General features: G+C 35.2%; 2 protein-coding genes across 5 annotated transcripts in view; one reads left to right on the forward strand and one right to left on the reverse strand.

The window, feature by feature from the left end:
* The window catches only part of Jus (julius seizure), a 32,909-nt gene extending 23,633 nt beyond the window's left edge, over positions 1-9,276 (forward strand). The window contains exon 6 of one of the 2 annotated variants that reach the window (XM_071773549.1): positions 2,445-9,276. In XM_071773549.1, the coding sequence (XP_071629650.1) occupies positions 2,445-2,605 (161 nt within the window). In that variant the 3' untranslated portion in view covers positions 2,606-9,276. Of the gene's footprint in view, positions 1-2,347 lie in introns of both variants that reach the window. The other variant, XM_071773550.1, reaches the window with a different exon arrangement.
* The window catches only part of LOC139810190 (zinc finger protein 830), a 37,947-nt gene extending 26,596 nt beyond the window's left edge, over positions 1-11,351 (reverse strand). For all 3 annotated transcript variants that reach the window (XR_011731251.1, XR_011731250.1, XM_071773551.1), the window contains exons 1-4: positions 11,165-11,351; positions 10,329-10,812; positions 9,909-10,078; positions 9,662-9,806 (exon numbers count right to left, since the gene is read on the reverse strand). Coding sequence is in view for 1 of the 3 variants with exons in the window: in XM_071773551.1 (XP_071629652.1) it covers positions 9,665-9,806; positions 9,909-10,078; positions 10,329-10,812; positions 11,165-11,268 (900 nt within the window). In the remaining 2 variants the exon portion in view is untranslated. The remainder of the gene's footprint in view (positions 1-9,661; positions 9,807-9,908; positions 10,079-10,328; positions 10,813-11,164) is intronic.
* Between the last annotated feature and the right edge of the window lie 1,804 nt (positions 11,352-13,155).

Consider the following 13,155-nt stretch of genomic DNA (forward strand, 5'->3'; position numbering starts at 1 on the left):
CATAATTTTGATATGTCTACACACTACACAATTTACAATTACAATCAATAATGTGTGATAAAATTTCGTCACTATATCAAAGTTCTGTATTTTATATAATTAATAATTATAAATTTTGTTACTTAAAAATTATTTGATATTAAGAGTCGATTTACATACCTTTTTTAAATCTTTTTTTTGTAAGTATTCATAGATTGATTATTAGCAAGCCGTGTTACAGCAATTTACATAGTAAATTCGTAATATACGCGAGAGCAAATTTGCATATTATTTTCCCTCGAGTTAATCAAGGGATTTTCTACCGCCGAAGGGATTAGGATTCCCCGAACACATTTTATAGATAATGATTGCGTGCCTCGCGTGTCGTGTAATTTAATTAGATTGTATAAGCATAACGTACTCTGCCATACTCCATCTACGAGGATTTCGTTTGAAAGACGGGACTTGGAGTGCATCGATTTTCACAGGACTGCGTATGTATTATACATACAAGTATCCATATTTAAGAGTGACCATTTATCTACCTGTCTACTCTTATGTAGAAGAGCTCTTTTTACGCTCCTTGGTACAGAATCTTCTTGTACTTTACGCATGTACAGTCGCCTGCCAAGAGGGTAGCTTGATCGAATCAAGGAATTATCCTTTTGCCAACATTAGAATCATTGAATTTTCTATCCGGAGTAACATTTTTAACATTTTTTTCAATTAAATTAATTTTTAAAACATTATTACTTTTTAATTGTGACATTTGAATTATCATATTATATAAATATGTTGTCATTTATTCTTTAAATTAAATTTATTTTGCGTTAAGCAACCAGTAAATAACCATGAATAATATATTATTACGTTATTATATCACGTTACTATATCTAATTATATTAAATATAATTTTTCATTCACACAATTTATTAATTTGATTCAAAGTTCAATTTGGCACAGCGATGTACCTTGATTTATCGTTAAAATACACTTTCTAATTAACTTAACTCTCTTTGCAGTCAACATTTAAAGTAGTTATCCTCAAAGATCTCAACTGTGACTATCATTCTTGACTATTCTGTTAATCGAGGCGTTCTATTGTAAAAATTCTTCCGATGCGACATGGTTTCTTAAGTGGGCAAATCTAGTTTTTCTGACAACTTTATTTCCACATACTTGTCTTGCAAAAGTAAATAAAGTACAAGTACAAATATATCGAGACTAAAGCGTTCATAATGTTATACGATCCAGTGTTATACAGCCCTATTGAGGACACGTCGCAACTTCAGTTTAGTAACTTGTGAGTTATACTAGAGAAAGTTTCTTGTAAACATAGTTTATATTGAAATTTGCGAATATAGTTGCTTGCTATAGTAAAATATCGTTGTTTGCATCTGCACGATAATTCGTTCATAGAGACATCTCATCGATAGATTAACTACATAGAGAAAACATTTTCATTAGAAAGAACGTAAATATGTAGCATCATGAGGGAATAGGAACATTCTGAAATTAAATAATTTTAAAATTTGTATTACATTGATTAACGTAAGAGAAATTGCAAAGGATTATTCCTTTTTAATTTCGTTCATGCACAGTTATTGAAAAACGGTTCTCTTATTCCCTTTAATGAGAAGTAGAGAAGTGACATAGTGCAATTTAATATTGTTCAAATTTTGATTTGCGCAAAAATGCACTTACATTCGTGTGTTTACATTTTCGCACGCAGTTCATAAACACACTGAGGCAATCACTAAACTTATAATAATCTTATGAAACACTTATCGATTTAATTAAATGAAGAGATTAAAGGAGTCTTTTTTACCATAAAGATACTGAAGATTATCTACTTTTCAGATAGAGTTAGCTAGTTATATAATTAAAGTAATGTACTTTATGATATTAAACTTCTGTCAAATTTTTCATACGACTTTTCAATCGTGTACATAAATTACTACATTGAGAATAAATTGCTAGTTCTTGATTGCTCGGTATTAATATTATTTTAATCCTTAAATCAAAATATCGATTTCCGAACTTTGACAGTAACTTATAGCTCACAATTGTGTAATAAATGGGTTTATAATCATTTTTGGGGGAACTAATTAATAAAAATATCTGTATATATCTTAAAGAAGAAAAAGTGTACAAAGAAAGATAAAGCAGTTTTTGCTTAGTACTTTTCGATTGTCGAGGCTCGAATTCTTTCGTTAGAAAAAAAAGATGTAGCGTGCTCATTATACGTGCCATATACACAATACATACACACAATGCACAACACATACACGAGCACATTCAGATACATGCATTCACCGTTTGTGACGATTGACTACTTTGCTCTGACTAATGCATTTCTTCCGCGCAGGTCTTCATGCTTAAAGTTATTCTGGCTTTTCGTGTCGTGCTGCCGCGCTGTCGCGCCAAAGCACGCGATTCTTTAGCAAGAAAATCTCTGTCGCCAGGGTCACGCACAGGATCGCGACGTGGGAGCCACAACAGCAGCGGGAACGGTTCGGGCGCCTCGGTGAAATCTCCGACTAACAAATCTCCGAATCATACGAACAACGTCACCGATCCGGTCCTGGAGAACGTCACCGTCGAGATTCTCGACGCGAAGGCATAAGCTAGGACCGTCTTAGCACAAAACGATCCGATCGACAACACATTCCCGTTTGTCACTTACTTAGTCCCGCGTAGATTAACGCGCGGCACTACATCGCATAGATCGCCGTCCGTAAATAAATCTTCAACCCGCATATATAAATTGGCCCGCTTTGGTCTCCAAGTTTCCGTTCAGCGGCTATGAGGAACGAAAATTTCACGTTCGATAATGCAAATATCATTGGTAAATACTTCGCCTAGATAAATCGCGACGAAATACCGACGACTCGAGCCTGACGTCGAGATCTCGACGAGGTCGAGGTATAAATTATCGGTAATTGGGATCGCCTAAGGACCTATTGCCGCTGCTTTAACAGTAGCAGGAGAACCACACCCGGTTAGATTAATTACGAGGAGTCTTTTCAGCGCGTCTCTCTTTTGATATAATTCGATAGTCCTCTACGTATCTAATATAGAATATAATTGAATGATGTTCATCAGAATATTGATTTTTGTTTAATTCTCTTATTTTACCGATGGGATGCTAAATCAGAAAGCCATCTCAGAAATAGAAAAGAAACATAAACATAGCTTATTACAAGGTAGACAAGTAAACTCTCAGTAATGGAATGCCTATTATGCTGTTTTTAGCAATAGCAGCTGTGACTAAAACTGAACGATTAGCGATCGTATGACTACATCAAGTAGTAAATTAATTTTTCGTATTAGCTCGACAAGATGTTAACGAGCCGTTTTGAGAACAGAGAATTGTTTAGTAAAAAAGCGATTCGGTACACATGATTCAATACACTTAAGTTGCGAAATATCGTAGAAGATATTTCGGGAGAGACTCTATTCGAGAAGAACGTTACTAAAAAGGAGAAAAAATAAACGGTGCGATAGTACTTGACGCTGAAAGAGATGGAAATTATCATATCTCTTGATACTGTGACAACATAATTCTATTGCTCGTCCGACTATTGATGCGGTTTCTCGCCCGTTCACTTCGTGGTAGCTGTTTCAATCGTTTGTGAAATCAAAGCGCGCCGATACCGTAACGTGACAATGCACAATTATTGCGGCGATGGACAATTATTGAAACACACCTGTAACGCGAACGCCTTTCGGACCAAGCGGTTTTAGCACCGCATTCGATCGTTTACCTGGAATGCATATAACGTATGGAACACACAATTGGTAACCATCGTACGCGATACACGCTCTCATAGAATATCCCTCGAGGGATACATCGAGAAGAAACATATATGGTAATACAACACAGTCCGTTAAGGAAGTTATGATGAATAGCGATTGCAATTGACTAAATTGTCGGGTCACATATAGCAGCCAGTTCTCATTATTATTAAAAGATGAACCAATGATAGTTTTCTTCGACTAATGTCGACCGGTCGGATTCTCACAGTATATAGATCACATTAGGGATTGAAGCGAGGACAAGTCATTCACAGTGTCGATGCGATGATCGGTACGATCAGATGCGCATGCCTTTTCCCTGAAAGTTTTTTTTCGGTGTGTGACGCGGCGGCGTCGAGACGCGGCAGAGCGACGATCGCGGGATCAATGATTAATCCTTTACATCGAGAGAGCGATGCTGCGGCTCGATTGGCTCGCGACAAGCCAACGCGAAAGGGACCAGAGAGGAGAGCGCGACGCACGTTTTTGGAGGTGCGAAATTGAGGAGCGAGGTGCGTTGCCGAATTCGCTGAGACGGTGCCAGGCGGCGGTGATTAAGAATGTATCTGGCGAATATTAAGCCGCACATACAATCAAAAGCGTAGCATTGAATAATAATAATTGTATCAATTAAATAGAATTAATCAGAGCACGAGTAGACATTTCCTCGAGATGCGCACAGATTTCTCATAGACCGAAAAGAAAGAGAATGTTTGCGAATAAGAATTTTCCCTTACAATTAGAGAAACGTCTTAAAATTCAAAAGTTTCTCTTACTTTTCTGTCTCTTTCTATTTCAGAGAGTTTATTGTAATATCTACATTAAATGACAGATAAAACTGAGATACATTAAGAAAAAAAAGAATTCCTTTTAAAGAAGTGTATATTTTATTTTTTTGCAAGATATATACTATGTATTATTAGAAAAATCAAAGAAATTGCAAGATTCAGAAAGCTCTAAGGATTTTTAGAGAAACTTTATTTGAGGAATGTTATTCAAATTTTCCACCTCTTTTGAAAACCTGTAGGTTGCCGTTTTACGGCGCCCGGTAGAAATCCGTATGAGGCACTACGTGCATTTCTATATCGAGTTAAACGGCGAAGGAAAATCGTAGAATGACCAATAGACACGTATATTTCTATAGTTTGTTTCATGTATGTATTGCGATGACGTTTGACGTCTAGAATCAATATTCACGCGACAGAATCGTCTCTTTTCGCAGCCAAAAATTTATCGCTAACGCCGAGCTCGACAGAAATTAAATATGACCGGAATTCGAAGTCCGACATTCGTATATTGAATAAATTTGATTCATTGAACAGGCAGATGAAAATGTATACCGAGCTCGACGCAACATCGGCAACGACTAGTGCTCGGAAATTTACGGCTTTCTCCTCATTGGTGACAAGAAGCAAGAGAAAGAGGGGTTGAAGTGATAAAGAATATATATCTATTAAAAAATATAATTCTTTAAAGAAAGAGGCATTAAAAAATAAATCTAGTTTGTAGCGGTCCAAAGAGTACGCATATAATCCACAAGAAGTTGTAAGATTTAGAGTAAGTATTTTAGGATCGTATGGGAACGTTGCTAATTATAAGCTTTGCCGTTCATTATCGCTTTTTTCCTCCTACAACTCCTCTCTTCTCTGCGATATGCGTCTCAAATCTTGTCAGATTTTGCTCACGCGACATATCTCGATCGCTAGAAAAATGCTTTTAGCTTGCTTCGTTGGAAAAAAAAATATAACAATATTGTATCATTGGTGAATGTTGCGTGTGCACTTGTCAAGAGTTTAACGGAAATTCGTTAAACTCTTATGTCCGGTGTTAGGTGGAAAAGAATCTCTTTGCGTAGAGTGACCAAAAAAAAAGCGCGATATTATATACAAGTTTCGACACACAAAACACGCGACTTTATACGAATATCTTATTGTTAATCGCACAAGAGTACATCTCGGTATCTCGAAAGCTTGCAATGTCCGTATGCGATAGAATTGTGAGGGCAGACGAGCAATCGTAGCCCAGTACGATTGTATCTCAACAATTTAGTGCCTGCGCTGTCGCGTTTCTAAAGATAGATCTAAATTTATCGACCATTTATTACAAGTACAGAATATATAAAACATAAACACATATATATATATAAATAAAAAAAAATATATATATACATTTACATGCATACATACGTATTGTGCGAGAAAGAATCTATAAAATATATTGATAAATGCGTGAATACACGATTATTTATGAAAGCTTGGCACTATCTGCACTATCTGTAGATTACTTCTGTAACGCCTAGCGATTGTCTCCACTCTGTGATCCGTGTGCAATAGCGTAGCTGCGATTATCCTCGCGAGCATTATTGTGATTACATTGTTATCGTCACTATTACTGTCACTATTATTATTACTGTTATTATTATTATTATTATTATTATATCATCATTATAGTTGCTGTCGCTGTAATTGTCGCTCGTACGAAAAGCGTCGAGCAAAACGACTCGCTTAGGATATTACCCGCCCCGCACCTGACATCGTCCGCGTTTAAATTCGTCACTATCGTGGCACGCATCCTACGACCATCCGGTGGATTCGCAACCGCGCGCGGATCGAAGAGCAAGCATTATTATCACCGATATCACCGATAGTACTTTTCACGCAGCGATGAGGCCGAGGCACCGTCGCCGCGGGACTCACTATAAGGGATAATGCGTGCGTGCGCGTGTATGTGTACGTGAGATGGCCAGAATATAATAGATAACGGCCAGAATATAATCGTATTTGCAGATAAGAATCTAGCGCGTAAGATTGGGTGATTTTAGCCGATCGAATCATTGAAGTCACCGTCGAGAAATCGGAACGATCCAGAAACGAAATTCGGGGAAGGTTTCCGTTCCAGGATCGCGCGATTTCGGGACACGACATTCTTCTTCTAGACTCTACAGTATTTATAAAGTCTAAAACGCGAGAGTTAATGAGCACACTTATATACACACGATCCATCGATCGCGCAAAATGATCTGCACGAAATCTGGGTGGATTTTTCGAGCTTCAGGATAATTATCTATATAGGGTAGTTGAAAGACGCTTCGACGATGCGGATATATTATATGATATTCTAAGTATTATACTTTAAATCCGATATCACTTATCAAGAGTATATTCGCGAGCAAGTTCGCGCACAGATCTTTTTCTCCGCCCTTAAACAAAAGAAAGAAACGAAGAAAAGGATGAAAAAAGAGAGGGAGCAAAATGGAACAAGCAGAGTGCCTATTCTTTATCACTCGAAGACGCTCGCTCACTTTTGTAAGTCTCTAATTCTAACAAGTAAGGAATTAAGTAACACTTTTTGCACACTTTACTCTACTAGAAGCTCGGTGGTAAAAGTAAAACACTTTCTAATACTAGATACTTTGTAACGTCGTAAGTTTAAGATTTTCCTTATTGTTTGACGGATCGATTTGTTCGATGATAAACGAATAATATGTACGAATATTACGTTATTGAATAATATGTATTGAATAATATGTAATTACGACGTTCTTTTGTCAGAACTATAATTTCGTTTTATACACAGTGTATCTCACATACCTATAAGCAGGTAGTTTCGATTTTAGTCATCGGCTCCCAAGCATTATTATTCGCTGAACAATTTGTAGACGGGAGAATAGGCTCTTATAGCGAGTTCATAGCATGCATCTAAAAAGTTTTTTTGCATCGCGCATTATCGCGTGCCAAACCGATTCACTGCGCTAACATTAATCGACGGATTCGTAACTGCTGAGGCAGTCACGCGATCTTTTCAACGACCAAATTAATCGCAATGATGACTGTAGATTAGAACGGTCGAGATTTTTTTGATATCGTAACGAAGAATAAATGATGGGTGTGAATAATATAAACAGGAACGACGCCGTGATCCAAATATGGGGAAGTGTTTGGATCATCGTCCGTTCCCTAAAAAAAAATATTTCACAAAAAGGGTCGAATGCGAAAAAAATTTCAAACTATATGCAAATAACCTGCTATTGCTAATTGACCAATACATAGTCGCGATTAGGGAAAGGCCATCGACTATCATAGAAAAGATAAAGTATTAGGTTCTAACTATATAGGGCTATAGGGCATGCAAAATTTGCAGAATTTCAGAATAACATCTCCCTATTTGATATTGATTAGTTTCGATCTAGTATCTCACGAATATGCGTTTAGAGATCACCATGTCCCAAAATTACAGACGATCACCGTCAATGATTCCCGTTCTGCGAGGAAACGGCGATGGATAATCAATGCATTTGGTACAAATGACGATTATTTCAACGATGAATATGCGAGCGCGATCGTATTTTTTAACGACAACCCTCGAGTACAATGCGAGTAATTATGTAATTATAATTTACCTAATGGATTTTTCAGTATCTTCGAACTCAGCACGAATATTGTCACCCAAAACCGTACTTCTACTTTACAGAGTAAACGTTAATTGTCGCGCGATATATATTATATCTTATAAGACGACGAAGTAAGTTGTTTCTTCTTATATGTAACCAGCGATAAGATTTAATCTAAGCGCTAAAACTGCTTGCTTTTAAGAGACTATGCGGTATGTGGTATTAATACTCTATTATTAAGCTTTTGCGGATTGCTAAAGTTCATCATATTATATGTATCGTAAACTTTATGCTTGCATTTATTATTATCCACGAGATAGATAGAACCATTTCTGTCTGTCTTACCGTTGCTCGAGTAGCAGATCGTCAACGGTACTCACGACACATTGTGATCTGATCATAGAGTATAAATTTTCAATAATACGCGTTTAAAATGAAAAAAAAAATAAAGAAAAAATATATATAATACATATATATTGTTTTTGCATACATATATGCAATTAAATATATATCATATATAATATTTAATATATATTCAATTGCATCGATGATGCGTAGATCTTTGATCTGAGCGTAAATGCTGATTTATGTGACGAGTAAGTCTATGAATAAGTTCTATACTATAACTAATTACATTAATAATCTAAGGATATCTACGTAGTGACGGTTTTTAGACAGCAACTGAAATCCCAAGGAACTCTCTGTTGAAATCGCATTGTAGGTATCATCGAAAAATTGGTACCAGAGATAATTTGAAAGCGCGTCAAGCGCGATAGCGTCGATAGTATGTTTAGAAGACACGGTATGAGATTGGGTGCGGGTGAAATATACGCGAGTCCCTCTTTCTCCAATTTTCAGTATTTTATAAAGTCCGGTATGTGCAAAAATGAAGATGGATATCGTCAAATTACGTGATCTACGTCGTAATTACCTGTACTAACTTTATTATAGCGGCTTAGCGTACTTCGTAATCTTTATATCATACTTTTCATATTATATAGCTTACGACGATCAATAAGTATAATCTAATATACCAAAAATGTATCTAAAACTCAATTATATTCTGATTCTTCAAATTCGTTTTAATAAAATCTTAATATACTATACAAGTCATATTGATTTAATCTTCCTCTTTACCGTTTCATTAGTCGCCCAGCAAAAGTGACAAGAAATCATGAGATGTAAAAAATAGAAAATCTAGTTATGAAATTTAATCAGAAAGATAACACTAATTATAATAAATAATAAAACGGTTTAATTTGCTTTTTTCAAATAAAAAAATACATATTTAATTACGAGTTTCAATATACTTTGAATCGACTTTGTGTAACGCACCCACGTCTCTTTAGTTTATAGCAGAACTCATTTACAACGAACGAGGGAAGGAATGCATTAAATGTAAATTGATTAATAAAAAACTTATCACTTTATACAAATAATTATTTTGTTAAAAAAGATAGAGTAATATTTACAAAATTATTAGATACATCAAACCTTTTATTTATACGAATTCTTTGCTCGCCAGTCGAGAAACTCGTCGAATTCGGCTTCGTCACCGCTTGATGCATCATCATCGATATTTTCTTGCTTTCTATCAGTACCTTGTACTTGTTCCATACGTTTTGCGATATCCATTACCCTTTTATAGAAATTAATTTACAAATTAATTTACATTTTCTGATACTTTACACATATATTTAAAATATTTTTCAAATATAAATTATATTGAAAATATACTTACCTAGACCAATGTCTAATTTGTTCCTCAATTTCATCCAACTGTCTTTCTGTTGTTGCTTCTTCCTGATCGTCAGCTATAATTTGTGCAGATTGCGCAGTCTCTTCCTTAATTTCTTTTTGAAATTTCTCCCATTCCTCTTCAATAGGATCTTTGTATTCAACGTTACGAACCTGAAAAGGGAAAATTAAATATGGAGAAATAAAACACGAACATTTTAATTTTGAGATAAATTCAAATACGTTGCTGTACTTTAATAAGCACAATGCTTGGTGTAATAATTTTTCTAAATTGTACTTTAGTACCTTTTTTATTTTCGTTAGTGTTATACTTAAATTTTGTATTTAAAATTTGTCATGTACATTTTTGTCTTTCATATTAATGTAAATTTCGACATCTATTGCTACGCTATGGCAATCTTACCTTAGCGTCCATCACTGGATCATCAAAAAATCCTTCTGGAAGAATAGCTGGATTCGTATCCTTTACTTTATCTTTATCTTTTTCTTCCTCTTCTGTATGTTGCACATCCACAGTATTAACTGCAGAATCTCTATCTTTGCTCTCCAACTTTTGCGTTGGAACAGGTGCACCGTTAACTTGCTTTGAATTATCGTCAAAAAAATCTGCTGGTAAACTTGACTTGGCCTGTACTACTGGCTGGCTAGAGTTTTTCAATATTCCTTTTATCTTTTTACTTGCGGAAGTATCTTGAGATGGAGAATGAGGTCTTTTAAACGTTTGAACATTAGGCGTCTTTACAGAGCTTTCCGTTTCTAGTTTAGTCTTTTTTGCTAAAGCGACATTATCCTTGTGCACCTTGGAATTCAAGTGAACAGGCCAAACTGTTTCATTGCGTACAACTGTCTTGCATAAAATGCACATAAGCTGTCCTGAATCTGTATACGTGTTTATCAGTTAAGGATGCCTTCAAGCAATAACCAGTAATAAACGATACAATTTGTAACAATAAAATAAGTAACATATGTCAATGCGTTTTGCTTTATAATTGTATTACTTTAATTTTATTGATCATATATGTTCATACATGTTAAAGTGCTATGATGCGCTACAGTCAGATTTTGAAAATTCAGTAAATAAAATGTAAAATAAAATCTTTTACAAGAGCATTGTACAATAGGAACGTCTAACAATGCATTTTTGTCAATTTTTTAACATAATATGTTAATATGATCAGTTTGAAGTGTAAGAAACGTATGTTAACCTCAAATTGCGCTACAGGATTATAAAAAGGATATTTTGCCAACGGCGAGTCGATCTTCTTAACAGTACCGAGTTTCTTCTTGTGTTCACTCATCGCCTTACGCAGATCGTCCTGAGTCAGTTTCCTTTTTAAGGACATTTTCACTCTATTAAATCACCACACACAACGAGACACAACGAATAACTTATAGGTTATGTTTTGATTCCGTTCGTCACTATAGACTATAGACTATAGAAGCTACTGTAGTCCCTTTAACTAAAAAGTAAAAAGTATTACAAATATTCAATCTGATATATTTAATTATTCTTACATAATTTTCTTTATTCGTGAATATTAATAAATTAACTTTAAACGATCGATGTTCATCGACCAACAATAAGTAAACAAAGAGTGACCAAACGAAACGGATAACGTTTTTTCAAAATTATTAATAAAATTGAGATTGCATGAATAAATGGAATGTAGCAAAATTTTTAACAATTTTCCATCGAAGCTGATTTGTAAATTTTTGTATTGTATAAATCAATACGTAGTCAATAATGCGCTATGCTAACACATTAATTATTTTAGAACTTGCACCGTGATTATATATGCTTATATTCTCGTGGCAGAAAAATAATATTTGTTCATGAAATTTCTTTTCTTTATTTTTTGTGCATTTCGAAATTATGTTGTAGAGTCGGATTTTACAATTTGACTTTTTTTATCTTTCTCAAAAAATTATAATAAATAAAAATAGGAACTTGTGATCAGTTTCGCTTTATTTGCCAATTAATAAAATTTTTATATTAATCTTTTTTTTCAAAAAAATTTTTTAATAACGCATTGGAGTACAGCTAACTCAAATATCACAATTATATCATAATTATAAAATATAATCTACAATCATTTGGATTGAGAGAGCTACCCCCCTCTCTCTCTCTCTCTCTCTCTCTATTGAATCTCCTCATTCTCTAGATAGTCAAATTTATCGAAAATATGTTTTGCAAAGTGTCTGCTACAAATCTTGTCAGCAGAAATATAATAGAATAACAAATTGACTGCAGAAACCGAGCAAAATCTGTCGTGTCATAAACATTTAAATAATACATTCCATTGTTAGATTATGTCAGCAGATCCTGCTGGCAGAATACGAGATTAATGCAGACGTGCAATTGGTGCCAATATTATGCCGCAACATTCTGCTCGAATGGGAATCGGATAGCAAACTGCTAGCATACACATACTAACACTTATTTGCTTACTGGGATATTGCAATGGCACGTGCGTAGAATTTGTAACGGTAATATAAGAAGAGATCACCAGTTTTTAGAAGGACAGCTACTTCATCTTTATAATAGAAGGATATTCAGAGTAGACTATAGAGAGGGAGAAGCTCTCTACCATAACGTGATTCTGGATTTATCGTGAAAATTACAAATCCATCGTTTACGTCTACTCTCAGAGAGGTCTCCGTGGTGTCCACGTCACCCTTAATTGTAAATTAAAATTCTATGAAATTTAATTAGCTGTCACGCACTGCAGTTGCAAACATTTGAATCGCAATGCACGTATATTCGAAATTTGAATCAAAACAACGAACAAACTGTATTCTGGCACACGATATAGGTTTCAAATCTTAGGACTGACCGCGTTTAGTTCGGCCACAATCGAAAGCTTGCGTGCATGTCAAGAAGAATTACGCGAATTATCGCTGTCAGTTCGATCTGGCCATCGATCCCGAGTGATTAAAATTTATGTAGCCTGAGAGCCTTAAAACGAATCTTTCGTATTTTAGTCGTGGCCGCGAAGAGGAGAAAGCGTGCTTGAATATCGAACAAGCGTCGCTTAGCGACATTTATATACATATTACGCGTCACTCGATATTTCGTGCGAAGGAAGCGAGAACTGAAGTTGTTGGAAACAGTTTCGGTACTGTAGATATTCAAATCTAGGTGCATTCGAACATTTATATCTCTCTGTCTTGTATCTCTTTATGCCGCTTGGCTTGCGCATTGCGACAGCCTGCGGTATACATTTTTATAT

The sequence above is a fragment of the Temnothorax longispinosus genome, chromosome 3, assembly GCF_030848805.1.
Source record: "Temnothorax longispinosus isolate EJ_2023e chromosome 3, Tlon_JGU_v1, whole genome shotgun sequence".
In the NCBI taxonomy this organism is placed as follows: domain Eukaryota; kingdom Metazoa; phylum Arthropoda; class Insecta; order Hymenoptera; family Formicidae; genus Temnothorax; species Temnothorax longispinosus.